At 40.5% G+C, this 19,653-nt stretch overlaps 1 protein-coding gene across 2 annotated transcripts in view; it reads left to right on the top strand.

Moving 5' to 3' along the window:
• Window positions 1–367: 367 nt before the first annotated feature.
• GPR107 (G protein-coupled receptor 107) overlaps window positions 368–19,653 on the top strand; it is a 104,875-nt gene continuing 85,589 nt past the window's right edge. The window contains exons 1-2 of one of the 2 annotated variants that reach the window (XM_043981441.1): window positions 385–515; window positions 3,334–3,451. Coding sequence is in view for 1 of the 2 variants with exons in the window: in XM_043981440.1 (XP_043837375.1) it covers window positions 390–515 (126 nt within the window). In the remaining variant the exon portion in view is untranslated. Of the gene's footprint in view, window positions 516–3,333; window positions 3,452–19,653 lie in introns of both variants that reach the window. The other variant, XM_043981440.1, reaches the window with a different exon arrangement.

The following is a 19,653-nucleotide window of genomic DNA, read 5'->3' as shown; positions in this document are numbered from 1 at the left end:
GGTGATCCAGCCACTGATTGGGAGGGGCCCCGGGAGGGGCGGGGAGGGAAAGGAGGGAATCAGCTGTTGCCATCGCAACCCCACACAAACTTCCCAAGTTGTTCCGCTCTCCCCCTCTGTGCTTCTCTCGTATGGGCCAAACTGGAGCTTGGGGGCAATAGAAAGGGCGGAACGGATTATTTTAGGGAGGCTGGAGTCAGTGCCTTTTTGCCTCTTAGCCTCTATATACAACGATCGCACAGAGAACCAGAGTACTTAAGAACTACCCAAGTCACCTATACACACGGAATGGCCTTTTCTCCCTTCCGGTGTCCCCGCCCTTTGACCCCGGAAGTGAGCTGGAGAGGCCAAAGGCGGGGGTGGGGGCGGCTTGTGATGCTGGAACAAACATGGCTGCCTCAATATCCTTATGCCGCTTGGGCTCTAGCCCGGGCCGCCGGCTGCTCCTGTTGCTGGGACTCCTGCAGCTCTTGGGTCACCTCGGCCAGGGTCGCGTCCACCATCTAGCGCTCAAGGTAGCAGGGTTCGGGAGGCCGGGGAGGCCGGAGGAGGGGGTGTCTGGTCGGGGGCGGGGCAGGGGACTCCTTGGGGTGGTTGGGGCCTTTCCCTTCTCTCCCTCTCTCTTCCCCCTCCACGCCCCCTTTCCCCTACTCTCTTTTTCACCCCTTCCGTCCTTCTTTCCCCTTCCCTCCCTCCTTCCTCCCCTCCATCCTCTTCCTCCTCTTCTCCTCTCTTTCGGTATCTCTCCTCTCTTTTCTTCAGTTTAGTAAACATTTATTAAATGCCTGTGTACTAGGCACTCATCTCCCCCTCTCTTTTCCCTCCCCTCCTATATGTCTTCTCTCCCTCTCGTCTCTCTTTTCTTCCCCTCTCTTCCTATATCTCTCTCCTCTCTTCTTTCCTCTTCTTTCCTCTCCCTCCCTTCCTCATCTCTCCACCTTCTCCCCCCCTTCTCCCTTCCCTGCTTTCTCTCTACACTTTCACCCTCTCCTGTATCTCCCTCTCTCCTATATATCTCCTCTCCTTCAGCCCCTCTCCTCCTCTCCGTCTCCCTCCCCCTCCCCTCCTCCCTCTCCCTTTCCTCCTCTTCTTCCTCTCCCTCCCTTCCTGTAACTTTCCTTCCCACTTCTCTTCCTCTCTTCTCTTTCTCTCTCTTTTGCTCCTCTCCTCTTGTATCTTTCCTTGCCATTTCCTCTTTCCCTTTCCTCCTCTTTTCCTCCCCCACCCTCCCCTTTCTCTCCTCTGCATCTCTTCTCCCTGCCTTCTTCCTCCCCCCTCTCTCTCTCCTGCCTCTTCTCTCTAGCTTTCCTTTCCCTTTCTCTCTTCTTTTCTGTTTCTTTCCTACCTCTTCCAAGGCAGTGGCCATCAGGGTTCTTGGTGGGGAGGTGTCCCCCATTGATTTGAAATGTCACCACTCTGGGGACAGGGAAGAGCAGGAACTGGGAGAACTATTCTGTTGTCCAGGAGCAAAGATCATAAAAATGATAACATTGGAAAAGACTTTAGAAATCCATCCCTCTCATTTTACTGAGAAGGAACTGGGTTTGTTAAGGGTCTTGCCCAGGGTCACACTGGTAGTCTATATGAAGGTTGGAATTCTAACTGAGGTCCTTTGGCTTGAAATTTCTCTTGTCTTTTTCAAGTTCTCTTCTTCATTAAGAAACAAAATCGCTGTGTCCCATACCCCCATATTCCCAGTTTTCTCTCCTAACCTTTTGACTTTCTCCCTCCTTGCTCTCATTTTTCAGTGATACTAGTATATCTGATGGCATTTAGGAAGGTTGGAGTTAGATATTTTTTCAGCCTACATCCCCCTGCCCTGGTAATAATTTTACTGTGCTTCCTTCCCAATAATCCTGTGAAGTATCATCTCTGTTTGATAGCAGAGGAGACTACAGCTCAAGGATATGAATGATCCTCACAGTGTGCTGTAGTGGGAAAAGCACAGGATTTAAGAGTCAGAAGACCTGGGTTCTAGTTCCGTTTACTAGCCCTAGGACATGTTGTAAATCACTTCACCTCAGTCAAGTCTCTGTCTCCCTCAGTTTCAGTTTCCTCTTCTGTGAAACTCTAGATGGTGATAGGATTTAGAACTGGAGGAACTTTCTAGGTTACCTAATCCATGTGGCTCAGTGGATGCAGCACTGGGCCTGGAATCAATCAGGAAGACTTGAATTCAAATCCAGTTTTAGAATTTACCAGTTGTGTGACACTCAACCCAGTTTGCCTTAATCTCTTGGTTCCCCAGCAAACCACTTCAGTATCTTTGCCAAGAAAATCCCATGGACTGTATGGTCCGTGGGATTACAAAGAGTTGGACATGACTGAACAACAAGAAGCCCAATCCCTTTATTTTATATACGACGGAGCTGAGGTCCAGAAAAGTTAAATAACTTGGCCAAGATCATGAAACTGACTGTGTCAGGATTTGAACCCTGGCCTTTACTCTTTCTACTAGCATGCTTATTTAAGATCCCTTCTAGCACACAGCTGTGGGTGTATTGAAAGGTTTTGTCCTGAGCTGTCATTTCTTTATATGTTCTTTACTGTTATTCAGTCATGTCCTAGTCTTTGTAACCCCATTTGGGATTTTCTCGGCAAGGATACTGGAGTGGTTTGCCATTTCTTCTCCAGCTCATTTTACAGTTGAAAAAATTTAGGCAAACAAGTCAAAGTAACATGTGCCTAGGGTTACACAGCTGGTAAGTGTCTGAGGGAAGATTTGAATCTAGGATGATGCCCATGCTCTTTCTTAATAACTTTATAAGCTCCCAGAGGTTTAATTATTGTCTCTATACAGATGATTCTTGTGGTTCAATCAGAATTACTTTCTTATTTTCAACTCTTTGTCCTGGAGACATCTCAGACTCATGTCCAGACTCTTCATTTCTTCCCTCTCCTTGCCCATCCCAAATTTTACATCCCCTATTTCCTATCAGGGGCAGCTAAGTGGTTTATTAGATAGATGGCAGTCAAGAAACTAATCTTCTTGCCAGACACTTACTAGCTGTGTGACCCTGTGCAAGTCACTTAACCCTGTTTGCTTTAATTCCTCATTGTAAAATGGGCTGGGGAAAGAAAGGGCAAACTTCTCCAGTATCTTTGCGGAGAAAACTCTGAATGAGGTCACAAAGAGTCAGACATGACTGAAAAATGACTGAACTTTTCTATTGAGTACATCATCCTTTTAGTTATTAGGTTTACAATCTTAGTGTCATTCCCAACTCCTCAATCTCTTTTTATCCCACATATTCAATCAGTTGCCAAATTTACTGCATCTTTCTTTACAAAATTTCACATTCATCTTTCCTCTCTCCTCATACTTTAATTTAGGCCCTTATTCCTCAACTGGACTATTGCACTGGCCTTCTACAGTGGTTTCCCTGCCTCACGTCTCTCTGCACTGATCTCTACAGCTCCATCACACAGCTGCCAAAGTGATTTTCCTTAGGTACAGATCTGATCCTGTTCCTCCTCTACTCACCAAACTCTAATGGCTCCCTACTGTTTCCAGAATACAATATAAAAATCCCTGTTTGCCTCTTAAAGCCATTTGTAGCCTAGTCCAACTTACCTTTCTGGTCTTGTTATAATTCACTCCCCTTCCTGTATGTACCCTGTGGTCAAAGGCCTAACTGGCCTTTCCTCTTCCTTATACAAATGTCTTTGTACTGTCTGTCCCCCATGCCTGGCATGTACTCTCTCTTCACCTTCACCTCATTGAGTCCCTCACTTTCTTCAGGATAGCCCAAGCACAACCTTCTTTCGCACAAGCTTCCAACCTGGAGTACGCGTGTCCCTAAGGGGTATGAGGAGCTTGTCAGTGCGTTATAGGGATTATTTAGTGAACAACTATATTATCCTATTGAAATGATTTGATCTCTTTATTCCCTAAGTGCATAGTAAACTCTAGGATTTATTTACTTTCCCTATTGGATTAGGGGTAACAAAAAGGTTTTCTAAGGAGAACAAGGAATACAGAATCTGAAAAAAGTTTGGAATTATTGTTCTACATAAATCTTCCTCATTCCTCACAACTGTTCATTCTTTCCTAACTACCATTTATTTATGTTGTATAGATTAATTCTACACATACTAAATTACATATATATTGTCTCACTCTCCCCCTTGTTATGGGGAGAAAGAGGTGGTGGGCATCCTTAGGTATTAATCTGTAAAGAATTACACTCTAGCACACAGTCCAATTAGAAATAAAATGGTCCTTTTATTGGCTGCTAGAGAAAGTGACTGAGAGGGAAGTCAAAGACTTAGCCTCAAGGGGAGGAGATGACTTAGAAACCTCTTCTTCCTCAAACAGAAGGAAGGCAAAAAGCTTTTATAGAGGATAGGTGGGGTGACCACCTGAAAATGGAAAGTTCCTGGGGGGGGGGATTTTTCTTTTTTTGGAATGATGATCCTGAGCTCTCTGGAGTTATCTTTGTCTTCTAGCTCCAGTCAGGTAATAACCATGCCTAACTGACTTTCCTGCTATGGAATTTTATCTCTCCTTACTTCTTAGGTATGTCAGTCCTCATAATCTAGTTGGCCAGTTTAAACTTTAATTGTCCTTTGACTCCTTGATATATGCCTGTCCTGTCCTAAGCCCCGCGTCACCTTCATCAAATTTAAGCTTACTTATTTAGAGTAGGAATTGTTTGTTTGGTTTGATCTTTGTATCCTTAGTTCCTAGCACAGTGCCCAGCACATAGTAGGCACTTAATAGTAAGCACTTAATGTTTTGGAGAAGGAAATGACAAACCAGTATCTTTGCCAAGAAAACCCTAAATGAGGTCATGAATAGTTGGATACAACTAATCAACTGAAAGCAACGGCAAATGTTTATTGAATGATTGACTCCTAGTCCAGGGTATTTTCCAATATTAATACTTTGCTGTAGTTGCCAGTATATTCTCTTCCTTGCCCTGTGTGCTGAGGGCTTTCTGAAGACTGAGATCATAAGATCATAAAATATAAAGATGGATCATCTTAAAAATCATCTAGTCTACTGCCTCATTTTATAAGCAGGGACTACGAGACTTAGAAAGTTTATGCAATTTTCCTAAGTCTCACCCAAATATTAAGTAGCAGAGCTGAAATATGATAGTAGCTCCTTTGATTTCAAATACTATACTCTTCCCTTTCCCTGAAAAACCTGGAAGGAAATTTAAATAAGAATAGATCACATTTCTAAAGGTTTTAAGATATACAAAGCACTTCCTTGCAACTGAAATTAAGTCCTGATCTGCAAATGTTGCCAATTTACTGACACAAACTCGATTTAGAGTCATATAAGTGGTAAGACTGGGGCTTTAACCCACTTCTTCTGACTTCAAGCCAGATGCTCCTTACCCCCCAGAGGAACCTGACTGCTAAAAAACTTTCTGATCACCTTTTAAACCATGTTCTGGATTAGAGAGCACCAAGCAAATTCATTTTATTTGTGGAAGGGAAAAGATACATGTTATCAAACAAGTGAATTGTTTCCCTTTGTTAAAAAAGCAAAACTCTTAAGGAAGGGCTCATAGTAGAAAGAACACTGCGTTTAGAGTCAGAGGACCTACATTGGAATCCCAGCTCTTCATTTTATTACATATGTGACTTTGGCCAAACCACTTCAAATCTCTGGGCCTCGGTTTCTTCATCTGTAAAATAAGATCCAATTCGATGGTCTCCAAGGTTCTTTCAAGTTCTGAGGCCAATTGCCTGTATTATTATTTTTTAAAAGAGGGTTTTTTTAAACCTTATAGAAGAAGGGAGTTATTTAATCCTCACAACAACTCTGTGAGGGAGGTGCTTTTATTATCTTCCTCTTACAGTTGAGGAAACTGAGTCAGACACTAGTTATTGAGTGTCTGAGGCCACATGGGCCCCAAGTTCTTATTTGCTGGGCCACCTAGCTGGTGCCAGACAATAAAGATTTTGCAGTGTGTAGACTGTGCAGTGCATCAAAGGATCATGGGATTGAAAACAGAAAAAACTTAATATAGTTCATACCTCTCACTTAAGAAATGAGGAAACTTAGTCTTTGGTGAGGCACCTCACTCTCACATAGACACAATCAGTGGGGACACGTTTATATTCGTGAATTTAAAGAATGCTCATATAAAAAGGTAGTGATGGAGGTTATTTTCAGTAAAGTTCATATCACTAATTTTCTAGATATGGCTGGTTCACTTTGTGTGGATTTTAAAGCCTCAAAAGGGAAAATGTTTTAATGCTTGGTTGTTTCTAGCTTTTAAATAGAAGCCTCATTTGAATACTGCAGCCAAATTGAAGAACTTTGATATCCTTGTACTCTTTGAAGGAAAGGTGATAGAGAAGTATCATAAATGATTGCATTGAGTTGTTACAGGTTAAGATTTTCCAATATTAACACTTTGCTGTAGTTTCCGGTATATTCTCTTCCTTGCCCTGTGTGCTGAGGGCTTTCTGAAAACGGATTTTTTGGAATAAGCATATCTTATTAACTTTATGATGTTTTTAATGTTAAGTCACTTAAATTGTTTTATCAGATTCTTTTTTTGGAGGGGGGGGGCTGGGCAATGAGGGTTTAGTGACTTGCCAGGGTCACACAGCTAGTGTCAGGTGTCTGAGGCCGGATTTGAATTCAGGTCCTCCTGAATCCAGGGCCAGTGCTCTATCCACTGTGCCACCCAGCTGCCCAGGAATTTATTTTTAAAAAGTAAAAGAGAAAAATAAATCTGAAAAACCAATCAACATGTCAAAATATGCCAACATATACAATGTTCAGCCTCTATAAAGGAGTGGGGAGTGGTGTCTTAGATCTCTTCTTTGGGACCAAGTTTGTTCTTAGTAATTTGCAAGCTTTCATTTTCATTTGTTTTGTGACATCATTTCTGTTTTATGCTTTTTTTTTTAAAGGTTGTGCTCCAACCCCTTATTTTAATTGTCTAAGTTTTATGCTACAAGTTTGTTTCTTGTGAACAACATATTGTTGGATTCTGTTCTCTGTTTTTATTTTTTTGTTTTGGGGCGAGGCAATTGGGGTTAAGTGACTTGCCCAGGATCACACAGCTAGTGTCTGAGGCCAGACTTGAACTCAGGTCCTCCTGAATCCAGGGTGGGTACTCTATCCACTGTGCCACCTAGCTGCCCCCTGTTTTATGCTTTTGAATGTCTCTAACAAGAAGGGTTGTTTTATTTTATCTTGTGTAAGATTTTCCTATTATTTTTATTATATTTCATCTTATATTCATCCCAGTGTTCTAACCTGTCAAGCTCAGTATTGTGATGCAGATTTCAAGAAATTATCTAAATACATGTTTTTACTGGTTCATAAATTTTTTCTTTCAATTTCTATTTTAGCTTCTGCTTCTAGAATATCAGGGCAATTTTTCCTGACAATCTCTTGGAAGATGGTGTCTAAGTTCTTATTTTGTTCATGGTTTTCAGGTAGTCCAATGATTTTCAAATTCTCTCTCCTGGGGCAGCTAAGTGGCACAGTGGATAAAGCACCAGCCCTGGATTCAGAAGGACCTGAGTTCAAATGTGGCCTCAGACACTTGACACTTACTAACTGTGTGACCTTGGGCAAGTCACTTAACCCTCACTGCCCTGCCCCCCCCAAAAAAGTTATCTCTCCTGTATTTATTTTCTAGGTCAGCTTTTTTCCAAGGAGATATTTCACATTGCCCTCTATTTTTTCATTCAATTGGATTTGCTTTACCATGTCTTGGTTTCTCATAAAGTCACTAGCTTCCATTTGTTCAATCCTAATTCTTAGGCAATTATTTTCATCAGACAGTTTTTTTAATCTCCTTTTCCATTTGACTTTTCAAACTGTTGACTTTTTTCTCATGACTCTCCTGTATTACTCTCATTTCTCTTTCTATTCTTTTCTCCCTCTCTCTACATCTTCCTTCTATCTCTCCTACTTTCTCCTCAAAGTCCCTTTTGAGAGCTTCCATGGCCTGAGAACAGTTCATATTTTTCTTGGAAGCTTTGGATGTAGGTGCCCTGAAGTTGTTTTCCTCTTCTGAGGGTGTAACTTGATCTTCCTTGTTGCTGAAGAAACTTTCTGTAGTTCCAAACTTTCTTTGCTTGCTCATCTTTTACTTTACTTTTAGCTTCCCACTGTGGGGCCCTGCTTCTAGCTACACTACTGTCCCCAGCTTCAGAGGGTCCCAGGTATTTTGGTTTGAGGGAGGGCGGGTTTTTCTCTTGCCTGGCCTGTTCTCTGGTCCAAAGATAACCCGCAAGCCAACTTGCTAGTTAACCAGCCAGCAGAGCACTGTGGTGGGTGTGTGTGTGTGTGTGTGTGTGTGTGTGTGTGTGAGAGAGAGAGAGAGAGAGAGAGAGAGAGAGAGAGAGAGAGAGAGAGAGAGAGAGAGAGAGAGAGGGAGGGAGGGGGAGGGAGAGGGAGGGAGAGAGGGAGAGAGGGAGAGAGGGAGAGGGAGGGAGGGGCAGGCAATTGGGGTTAAGTGACTTGCCCAGGGTCACACAGCCAAGTGTTAAGTGTCTGAGGTCAAATTTGAACTCAGGTCCTCGGTGTGTGTGTGTGTGTGTGTGTGTGTGTGTGTGTGTGTCTGTGAGAGAGAGAGAGAGAGAGAGAGGGAGAGGGAGAGGGAGAGGGAGGGAGGGGCAGGCAATTGGGGTTAAGTGACTTGCCCAGGGTCACACAGCCAAGTGTTAAGTGTCTGAGGTCAAATTTGAACTCAGGTCCTCCTGACTCTAGGGCTGCACTGTGGTGGTTTTTAGCTTGAAGGAGCCTGTGCCCCTCCCCCACCTGGGACTCCTGCCACTCTCACCCCACCTGTTCATAAATTTTTAATGAACTCCTTGCATCCTCATTATCATAGAATAATATGTCTGATTTAAGAGAATATTGTCCTTTCAAATCTTTGAAATCTCATGGTATGGTTTATTTTTTATTGAATTAGATAGAGCCAGTCCAATTTTGTTTAGCACTTAGATCAGTGCTAATCTTGAGTCTGGTTAAGAAGAAGAATTGGGGCAGCTAGATGGCGCAGTGGATAGAGCACCAGCCCTGAATTCAGGAGGACCTGAGTTCAAATTTGATCTCAGACACTTAGCATATGTGTAATTTAAGATTCTAAATGTGGATTCTAATCTGTTCCCCCAGTTTTGGGGGAAACTGACTAAAAATCACTGATAAAACGAGTTTAGGTTTTTAAGGGTTTATTGGAAAATAGAAAGAAAAAGATTGAGAACAGAATTCTAACATTTCCTGTGAAGTCCTCTGCCGCCACCACCATCAAGTCAGGAAGCCAAAAAGCCCCCAGCACTCTCTGCGCAGGCTCCCTTTCCTCCTTCCTGTCTCCTCCCAGACCATAGGAGGCTCCTCAAGTTGATTGGCTGGTAGCCTTGATAGACAGCACCCATGAGCAAATGTCATTTCCTGACGCCAAGGAAAAGCCACAGTGCCTCTGAGGCATTTTCCTCATGGTGGAGCTTTCCCACAGCAAGTCTCCAGTAGGTGGCGTCATTCCAATCATTACACATACTAGCTGTGTGACCCTAGGCAAGTCACTTAACCCCAATTGCCTCTCACACACACACACACACACAAATTTAAAAAAAGAAAAAGAATCACTTGCATTCTGGTAACATACATTTAATATTGATACTCTATGAGTTCCTTGTTATTTGAAGTCTTTAAGCAGAGGCTGAATGACGTATTGGAAATATAATAAAAGGATTTTATGCATTGGTAAGGGTTGGAATGTATGACCGTGGATCTCTTTCTAAGGAACTTGTAATACCTCATCTCTGTATATAGCTGTCTTTGTATAGGTAGTTGAGGAAGGACCAAAAAGAGGTGGTTTGCTTATACTAACTAAGCTTGTATGTTCAGTCAGTCATTCAGGAGGTTTTAGTTCAGAGAATTCAATCTAATGGATATATTTTGAAGGGATTGTAGGACATTTTCCCTGCATCATCACCTAATGTAATTTTTAAATGGAATTTTAATTTTAAGTATACCCCTTGAAAACTTCTGAATTGTCCCTTTTACTTTATTGGCATCAAAACAGTCCTTTGGGTTGCTTTGAGTGTAGTTGTGTTTGGATTATTTTTAATTGTTGTAATTGTCCAGAGGGCAAAAGGTTTATAAATTTTTCTAGCTTTGGGTAATATTGCTGCCAACATGTAGATTGCTATAAATGTGTGAAATTAGCTTCAATTTACCTGTACCTTTATTTTGATAATGAAAATGCTTACTTTTATTAAGAAAGTCTCAGCTTTAATAGCTTAAAACTCCACTCAAACTTTTGGGAAATGTTGTATGTCAAATTGAGCCAGTTACCATCATTCTCTTCAGGCCATATTTGAACTAGAAAACATCGTTAATTTTTAGTCCATTGTAAATGATTTATTTGTCCACAAGCTTTTTTCAGCATTGTGCTTTTTTATTTTACCCATCAACAAATAAAATATTGAGCGCCTTTTGTCATAATTTATGATCTCTGAGGTTCTTTCTAATGCTTAGAGTCTGTATTAGGCCTGGCATTCTGGAATTTTAACAAACTTTTATGCTATTTGCATCACAAACAAACTTTTCTTAGAGAAGCCTGGGGTGGAGTAAATAATCAAATAATTACTTTGCAAAGATCTTTAAAAAAAAAGAACAAAACAGGTTCTCTTGGGAATTTTAAGAATCATTTTGGTTTCCTCAGCTTTTATTAACTTCCTTTGTTACTTTAATCAATCTCTTGCTCTTGTTCTGTCTCCAATTTTAAATTTTAATATTTGTTATTTCCAAATGGTTTTCATTTTTAAAATAACAAAGAAAATTTGCTGTCAACAAATATTTTTTGTACCATAGAATATCCTTTTTCTCCTTCACCCCTTCTTTTGTGGATGAAAGAATAACATCAGAGCCATGAACCCCATAGTTATACATAAGAACACTTTAATTCAGATAATTTCAGAATGACTGATTATTAATGATAACAGCATTTCTGAGTTATGCAATCAAGAAAACTATATTATGTACTTACAGTTATCCTATTTAGAGAACATCTTTAGAAATTTGTGGATTCAAGCTCCGCAAATCCCTTTAAGCATTCAGTTAGCCTGTTCTTTAGTCTCTCTAAAGTATCCCTGACAACCAACATCCGCTTTAAGACTTCCAAAGATTGGGTCCTCACTACCCCTTAAGCCGGCCCATTTCACTATTGGACAGCTTTAGTTGTTAGGAAAAATTACTCCTGTTCGTCTAGGCCTGTCTGTCATTGATATAGAGAAATCTCGCCTGGACTAATTTGCAACTGTTCTGTTACAGCTGTTAGATCTCTTTGTGAAGTGAAGCGAGTTGTCCAGGCAGCCATAGCAAGTGTGTGTATGAAAGGCAAGATTTGAACCCTATATTCTTCCTGACTCTGAGGCCTGCTTTTACTACTTACTACTACTACTACTACTACTACTACTACTACTACTACTACTACTACTACTACTACTACTACTGGCTCTCACTTCTTCCCTTATGTAGAGCCAAAAAATGCTTCTCTTTTACTTCCGACCATTTCATGGGTCCTCCCTCTGGCCTCTCAGATAAAGCAAAGGGAATCTAATCCTTTTTCCACGTGATAAGCCATCAAATATTTAAAGATTAGCAAGAACTCCACCTCAAAGATCTCCCCCAGCCAGATTCCAGTCCTCCCATTTCTTCAGTCTTAGAAGAGTAGCTCCTAATTCAGTTCAATTTAATTGCTCTTTGAGAGCAATTACCAGAAGATCAGGATCTACTGGTAAAACCTGAAACCTAACTTGGTTGATCTCCAAGCCATTTGTTACTGTCCTACTCCCTTTCTTGAGGTTTGCCAGGGTTCCTGATCTCAGAGCCTTGGCTAGCAGTACTCTTTCTGCTGCTCCCAGTAATCTTTTATGTTCCTTAAATACTTCAGTGACCATGTATGGGTTGGCCAGTGAATAGTGTTTGGCCATTTTTATGACTGTCCGACTTTAAAGATTCTCTTTATAGTAAGTACATTGTCATGTTTCAAGTACATTACCATGTACTGAGAAGTAACCGAATTTTCTAGAAAACTGAATAGTCTTTTTTTTTTTTTTTTTTTGGTGAGGCAATTGGGGTTAAGTGATTTGCCCAGGGTCACACAGCTAGTAATTGTTAAACGTCTGAGGTCGGATTTGTACTCAGGTCCTCCTGGATCCAGGGCCAGTGCTCTATCCACTGCGCCATCTAGCTGCCCCTGAATAGAGTCTCATAAAATGACGAGGCTGTTTTATTTGAACTGGTTTTGCTTGAAAACTTCCAAAATATATCATATACTTCCCTGCCTTTTAAAATTATGGACTAAAATGATGAATCAAGAAATATGAACATTTCCATATAAAGGAATAGAAAAAGATTGTAAATGAAACTGTGAATGACCATTACAGATAGCTTGTTTTTTAAAGTATATATTAAATATAACATATTAGTACCAACCTGAATGTCTGTCCCCTTCTAAACTTCCTTCTCCTCTCTTCTGTGTGTTTTTAAATGTTTTCTTAGCTATTGTTTCTTTGTTTTCTTTTGTATTACCATCACTTCCTCCCTTCCCCCACTCAATTCTCCCCTAAAAAATAAAATCCTTTCCTTGCAACAAATAAGTATAATCAAGGAAAACTATCCACACATTGACCATACCTGAAAATGTCTGATTTTTCCCTTGTCCATCATCTCTGCTTTTTGTTCAGTAGTTTTTCAGTCGTGCCAGACTTTTCATGACCTCATTTGGGTTTTTTTTTTTTGGCAAAGATAGAAGAGTGTTTTGCCATTTCCTTCTCCAGCTCATTTTTACAAATGAAGAACTGAGGCAAACAGGTTGAAGTGACCTGCCCAGGGTCACACAGCTAGTAAGTGTCTGAGGCCAGATTTGAACTCCAAAAGATAAGTCTTCCTGCTTTGGGGGCCCAGTACTCTATCCATTTTGCCATCTAGCTGCCCAGTTTTGGGTCTAAAATATGAGTATATTATTTATTATTTATTTTTTTGTGTGTGAAGGTAGGTGATTTGCCCAGGGTCACACAGCTAGTAAGTGTCAAGTGTCTGAGGCCACAGTTGAACTCAGGTCCTCCTGAATCCAGGGCAGGTGCTTTATCCACTGTGCCACCTAGCTTCCCCTAAAACTAAAAGTTAAAAGGTTCTGACTGAGGGCCTGATTATTTGAAGTTTTAACAGAATAACTATTAATTGTTCTTCCCTGTTTCATTTATCTTTTCTTAGTCAGTTTGGAGGCTACAGATTTTTTTTTCCAATTCTGTTATCTCCAGTTTTCTGATTGCTTTCATAAGCCCTAAGTTTTGTTTGTTTGTTTGTTTAGTGAGGCAATTGGGGTTAAGTGACTTGCCCAGGGTCACACAGCTAAGTGTTTAGTGTCTGAGGCCGTATTTGAACTCGGGTACTCCTGACTCCAAGGCTGGTGCTCTATCCACTGCACCATCTAGCTGCCCCTAGCCCTAAGTTTTAAAGGAACTGATGTATAATAGATTTATAAATCAATATGTATATGTTTTTTTAACTCACTGATAAGTTGTTATATGAAATTAAAGATAAAGTAAGTCAGCTTTTCAGACACTGAAAATCTGATATTTGTAGCTATAAATTGCATCAGTAATTAAACCTTGAAAATGGGAGGCTATCTTTCTCTGAACTTTTTGTTTTATTTTTTGAATCTGCTTCCATGTTGAGCTTTGTAACATTTAGATGATCTATAGAATTTTGGCGTAACATAGCAGTTTATTGAAAATAATATCATCCTTAAGCATAGTAGTTTGGGAAATGATTTATACTTTATATAAGGTAAAATATAAGCTTCAGTACTACCATTAGGGGCCACTTTCCTCCAAATCAGCCACTCAGATAAATCAGGAATAACTTAATCTAGACCAGTTGGATGTTTTCATAGTGGAGCTTGTTTTTTGTTTTTTTTTTAGTTTGGCTTAATACACATGGGATTATAGTAGTGCCAGAAAAACCAGGTGTAGATATTTTCCATTGATTTTTAAGTACACAGATTGGCCTAAAGAGCTAAGAAAAAAATTTTTTAAACACTATTCAAGAAAATATTGAGAAAAATATCTGCTTAGTTTATTCCACATGACAGAGAAATTTCATTTATTGGACTGGACAGTTTAGTTAGTTGTGGAATATATAAGTATTGGGAAATAGTTAAACCAGTGATGGTCTTGTATTCATGGGCTGGTAGAGCTGGAATGGGTTTTAGAAGGCATTCAGTGTAACCCCTTCATTTTATAGTTAAGGTCATGAGGTTTGAAAGAGGGGAGGTGACTGGCCCAAAGTCACACAGTAAATAACTGAGCCAGGATTTCAACTTGGATTTTGTTCATAGTATATATGCTGTTTTAGTATGTAAATAGTATACATACTATTGTAAACATACATTCATAGCATACATACTGTTTCCACCAAACTGATGTTCTTGAGTTGAGCCTTGTGAAAATCTCTACTATAATCTTTAAAAATAGAGTAGAAACTAAATAGTCTTTCCAGAATTCTAGCACCTGGCAGAATGTCTTCTGTATCATGTAGGTGCTTAATAAATGTTTGTTGAATTTAATTGGTAAAGTCCCTTTCCTAATAGTCTAATTTAGAAATAATAGTTATATAAGCCTTAAACAAAAATGTCAAAGAAATTTGTTTATTTGCTCCTAAATTTCATTCCAGGTTCCTCAAACTTAAATATTCATTCTCTGCTGACAGCTCTTCTTTCTCCCTCACCCTGTCATTAGGAGAATGAGATAGAACTATACATTTGCAAGACAAGTACTTGGCAGTGCCCCTCCTTGGCAAAGAGAAAGAGCCAAGCAAGGTACAAGTGCAGAGTACTTGGAATTGAGTAGTAAGGAACTCTTTCTCTTTGCATCTCAGTTTCCAGATGCTTTCTGAAGCATAGCTCAGTCCTTGTGGACTGGAGTAGGGAGCTTTGAGTACCTACCTGACAAACCTTTAGCAGTTTGAAAGTTTATTGAGCTGGCAGTGAAAACTCTATAGGCTAAAGAAGAGTGATAGAAATTTCAAATTTTAATTATTTTTTAATTTTTTTTTAAGTGAGGCAATGGGGGTTAAATGACTTACCCAGGGTCACACAGCTAGTAAGTGTTAAGTGTCTGAGGCCGGATTTTTGAACTCAGGAACTCCTGACTCCAGGGCCGGTGCTCTATCCACTGCGCCACCTAGCTTCCCCTAGCTGCCCCAAATTTTAATTATTTAAGTCACATGAGGCTGCCATTTTGATTGTCGTAACTTTTCATTTATAGTTTGGGGCTAACAGTAAGGATTCCTTTAGATTTGTTAGGATTACAACAGACTGCTCAGTAAAAAAAAAAAAACAAACGAATCACCACTTATCTGTCTTTACTATTAAATTCAAATGGGAAGCAGTGGAGGACAAAACCAGTTTAAAAAAAGCTTTGGTGAGAGGGCCAAGTAAACAGTCATTTCTTGAATATTTAAGGTTGAAAATAGAAGGAAACAAGAGAAAGAAAAACAGAAAATATCTGCAAAGATTTTATTTATATGTGTGTGTATAAAAACACAAACCTTTTAATATCAAGGAAAGTAGAAGAATCACATTTTGATACTAGCAATTGTAGTCCCATATGCATCTCAAATGCAGTAAGTCTGAAACAGAACTCTTTCCCCTGAAACCCCCTCCCTTTTCTGAATTTACCTATTTCTGTCAAGGGCACCGCCATTCTTAGAGTAACCAAGGTTTGAAACCTCAAAGAAGTCCTTTACTGCTCATTCTCTTCCCTCACCCCACAAATCTAATTAGTTGCCAAGTCTTGTCTATTCTACCTCCAAAATATTTCCTGCATTTTCCACCTTCCTGACACTCACACAGCCACCACCCTGGTTCAGGTGCTTATCACCTCTCCCTTGGACGAGTAGCAATATGATCAGCCCCTACCATAATGCCAGGGAGATAGTAGGTGCTGAATAAATGCTTATTGGTTATCAAGGAAGAGGACTGATTCATGTTTTAAAAAAACAACCAAAACTGCAAATTGTAAGTGCTTCACAAAGAGATCCCCCAACAGTGAAGCTTTTTTTTTTTTCTGCAGGGCAATTGGGGTTAAGTGACTTGCCCAGGGTCACACAGCTAGTAAGTGTCAAGTGTCTGAGGCCGGATTTGAACTCAGGTACTCCTGAATCCAGGGTCGGTGCTTATCCACTGCGCCATCTAGCTGCCCCTAGTGAAGCTTTTTTAAAAAAAGTAAATAAACATTTTTATTTTTAGTTTTGAGTTCCAATTTTTATCCTTCCTTCCCTTCCCTCTCCCATCCCTGAGGTGGTAAGCAATCAGATATGGGTTATACATGTATGATTATGCAAAACCATTACCATATTTGTCATTTTGTACAAGAAAACTTGATTAAGGGGGCAGCTACGTGATGTAGTGGATAAAGCACCGGCCCTGGATTCAGGAGGACCTGAGTTCAAATCTGGCCTCAGACACTTGAACATTAGCTGTGTGGTAAAATATGAAAGTTTTTAACAGTCGGTTAGGATAACTGAAAGACGCCAGTTTTTCAAGGACCACCCTTTTGGGGAGGAGATGAACAGTCCGCCTGCTGCGCATGTCAGACTGCCTGCCGGGTACAGTCCGCCTGCTGCGCATGTCAGACTGCCTGCCGGGTACAGTCCGCCTGCTGCGCATGTCAGACTGCCTGCCGGGTTTTTTGACTTCCGGGGTGGAGAGAACGGGAGTAGCCTTTTTTGCCGGCGGGACTCCGGGCGGCGCGGCACAGACGGTCTGACTCACTCCAAAGGTGGCCTAAATCGGTTTGGTGAGTTTTTATAAGGAATATAGACTAAGCCTAGATTTAAGACGATTTGTACTGTATTTCTGTTTTCCTATCCTTCTAATCAACAACACCTTATATACAATAAAGGCTCTATCTAGAAAACCAGAAGCTTCTTCCATTTACTAGTCTGGGAGATGAATTAAGGGAAGGGTTAAGTAGGGGAGATTTATGATCTAATATCCAATTTTAAATCTCACAGTTTGGCGACCCCGAAGGGACCTTAAGGACCCTCCCACCCTCCCTAGTTTGGCCATAAGCCGGCTAATTCGGTGGATTTTCCAAATACCCCCCCCCCCCCCCCGCGGACTTTCCCTTTGTCTAGTCTCCCTTAAAGACTTTAAGCCTCTAAAAGTCTTGCTTTAAACAGAAAAGCCAGCCCAGTTTAAAGGGCAAGATGCTCGAATATTCTACCATCCCTTTGATTTTTCTCATCGGAATGTATTGGGACAGCATAACATCCCGACTTAGAGGAATAGTTTACTCAATGGTCCTTCATAACATTATTGGTTTTTTCCTCATTCAGGCAGCAAAAAGTTTTTTGTATAATAGTATACGTGAGAATCTTTGGGAAAATACGTTTAATATAAGTAGAAATTTTATGCCTGCAATTGAAATACCTTTTAATACCACATCCATAGTTCATACGACTAAGGATTTTATTTTTTTTTGTTGTTTTTTTTTTGTTTTTGTTATTATCATTGTTTTTGTTATTATCATTGTTATGATGTGGGGGAAACTCTCACATATAGAGAGAGACCTCAAAATGGCTGTTTCTACTAGAGATGATCCAAATTCAGAATCAGATCAGCAGAAACTACTCCCTCTGCAGGAAGCTATAGAACATAGTAAGAAGGGAGTGCCAATTCAAGTCAGAAAATATAGCCCCTTTAGACCAAGTGACTTGAGCGCATGGAAATCAATCATCCCTAGTTTTGAGAAAAATCCAAACACTGTAATTTCACAGTTAAGGACTATATTTAATGCATATCAACCCAGTTGGGCTGATGTTACTTGCCTTTTGGAAACTTTACTGTCCCCAACTGAGATTACAGATATTATCTCAGCAGGAAATGCCCTTGTTGCGAAAGGTAAGGCCGATGTGGAATGGCCTCTAAAGGATCCAGAGTGGAATTATAATGATGATAGGGATTTCCAAAGATTAAAAGATGCTAGAGAAACACTTCTGAAGGGAATGGAATCTTGCTCTAGAAAACCGGAAAACTGGCAGAAATTTTTAAGCCTACCTCAGGAGGCTAATGAAAGACCAAACAGATTTTATGATAGACTTTGTGAGGCCGCTAGACAGTACACCAGATTGGATCCAGTAGATTTAAGAGATTCCTGTATCATTCTCAACACATTTGTTTATAATTCACTGCCAGAAATACGCAGATACTTTCTGAAACAATGTCCAGACTGGAGAAATCTCTCAGTAGATAGAATTAAGGAACTTGCAAATTATGTCTTTGACTCACGTGAGGAAGATCCAGATCACCCTAAACAGAGCATTCTGGCACCAGCGATTCCTAGTCAGCCATGTGGACACCGGAACAAGGACACTAAGGTGTGTTGTTACTGTCGTAAGGAGGGGCATGAATTGAGAGAATGTAGGACTTGGAGAAGAAATTCTAATTCTAATTACAGGCGAAATCAAAATAGAAATAGATCTTTTTGGAGGAATACAGAAAGGCAGTACCAGAATAATGGTAACCAAGACCCCCCTCAGAAGAGGACACAGGAATGATGGTGTCTTGGGGAGGAATGGAACATAGATAATGAAAGCCATATATTCCCAGATCCAGATTTTTTGAATGCACTTGTGCCAGTCCATTCACCTCCCCAGAGTAATGAACCACATGTCACCTTAAAAGTGGGGGAGACTTATTATGATTGTCTGCTAGACACAGGAGCCTCTAAATCAGTATTAGTAAGCAAACCAGATGCTGGGTGTAGACCTGTAGGATTTTTGAATGTAGTGGGAGTCTCAGGAAAGAGCCAGAGAGTGGCAAAATTGAATCCTCGCATGGTATCTATGGGGCCCTTAACAGTGGAACATTCATTTTTACTCATGCCTGATGCCCCTGTAAATTTATTAGGTCGTGATCTCCTTTGCAAGCTTAGAGCAACCATATCTTGTGCTCCAGATGGGGCTGTCTCCTTACAATTGCCAGAGGATACTGTTCATTTATTACCAATTTTACTTACAGAAGCTCAAGGAACAGCAGGGGAGGTATCCAAAATCCCCTCTGACATTCCTGAGTCTTTATGGGCCTCATCCCCTAATGAGGTGGGGCTCCTTAAGTCTGCCATGCCTGTTACCTTTAAAGTTAAGGGGGGACCACCCCCCTCCATTCCACAGTATCCATTGTCTAGGGAAGCAATAGAAGGGATCACCCCTATAATTGAGGCTTTGAAAAGCCAGGGTATTATTATTCCATGTCATCACTCTCCATGCAATACTCCCATTTTGCCAGTTAAAAAACCCAAGCCTGGGCCAGATGGTAAACCTGTTTATCGTTTTGTGCAAGACCTTAGAGCGATTAATAATTATGTTATTCCTAGACATTCCATAGTTCCAAACCCGGCTACGATAATTTCATCGATTCCGTATGAATCTACATGTTTCACAGTGGTAGACCTTTGCTCTGCCTTTTTCTCCATACCAGTACATGAGGACTTCCAATATTTATTTGCTTTTACCTGGAAAAATAGACAGTGGACCTGGACTAGACTCCCACAGGGATTTGTAGACAGTCCCACATTATTTTCCCAAATTTTACAGCAGGATCTGGCCTCTATTACCTTTAAGGGCTCCATACTAGTACAATATGTTGATGA

This window comes from Dromiciops gliroides, chromosome 2 (assembly GCF_019393635.1).
Source record: "Dromiciops gliroides isolate mDroGli1 chromosome 2, mDroGli1.pri, whole genome shotgun sequence".
NCBI classification, from domain to species: domain Eukaryota; kingdom Metazoa; phylum Chordata; class Mammalia; order Microbiotheria; family Microbiotheriidae; genus Dromiciops; species Dromiciops gliroides.
Note: the sequence above shows the minus strand (reverse complement) of the source record. Positions and strands in the feature narration are given on the sequence as shown.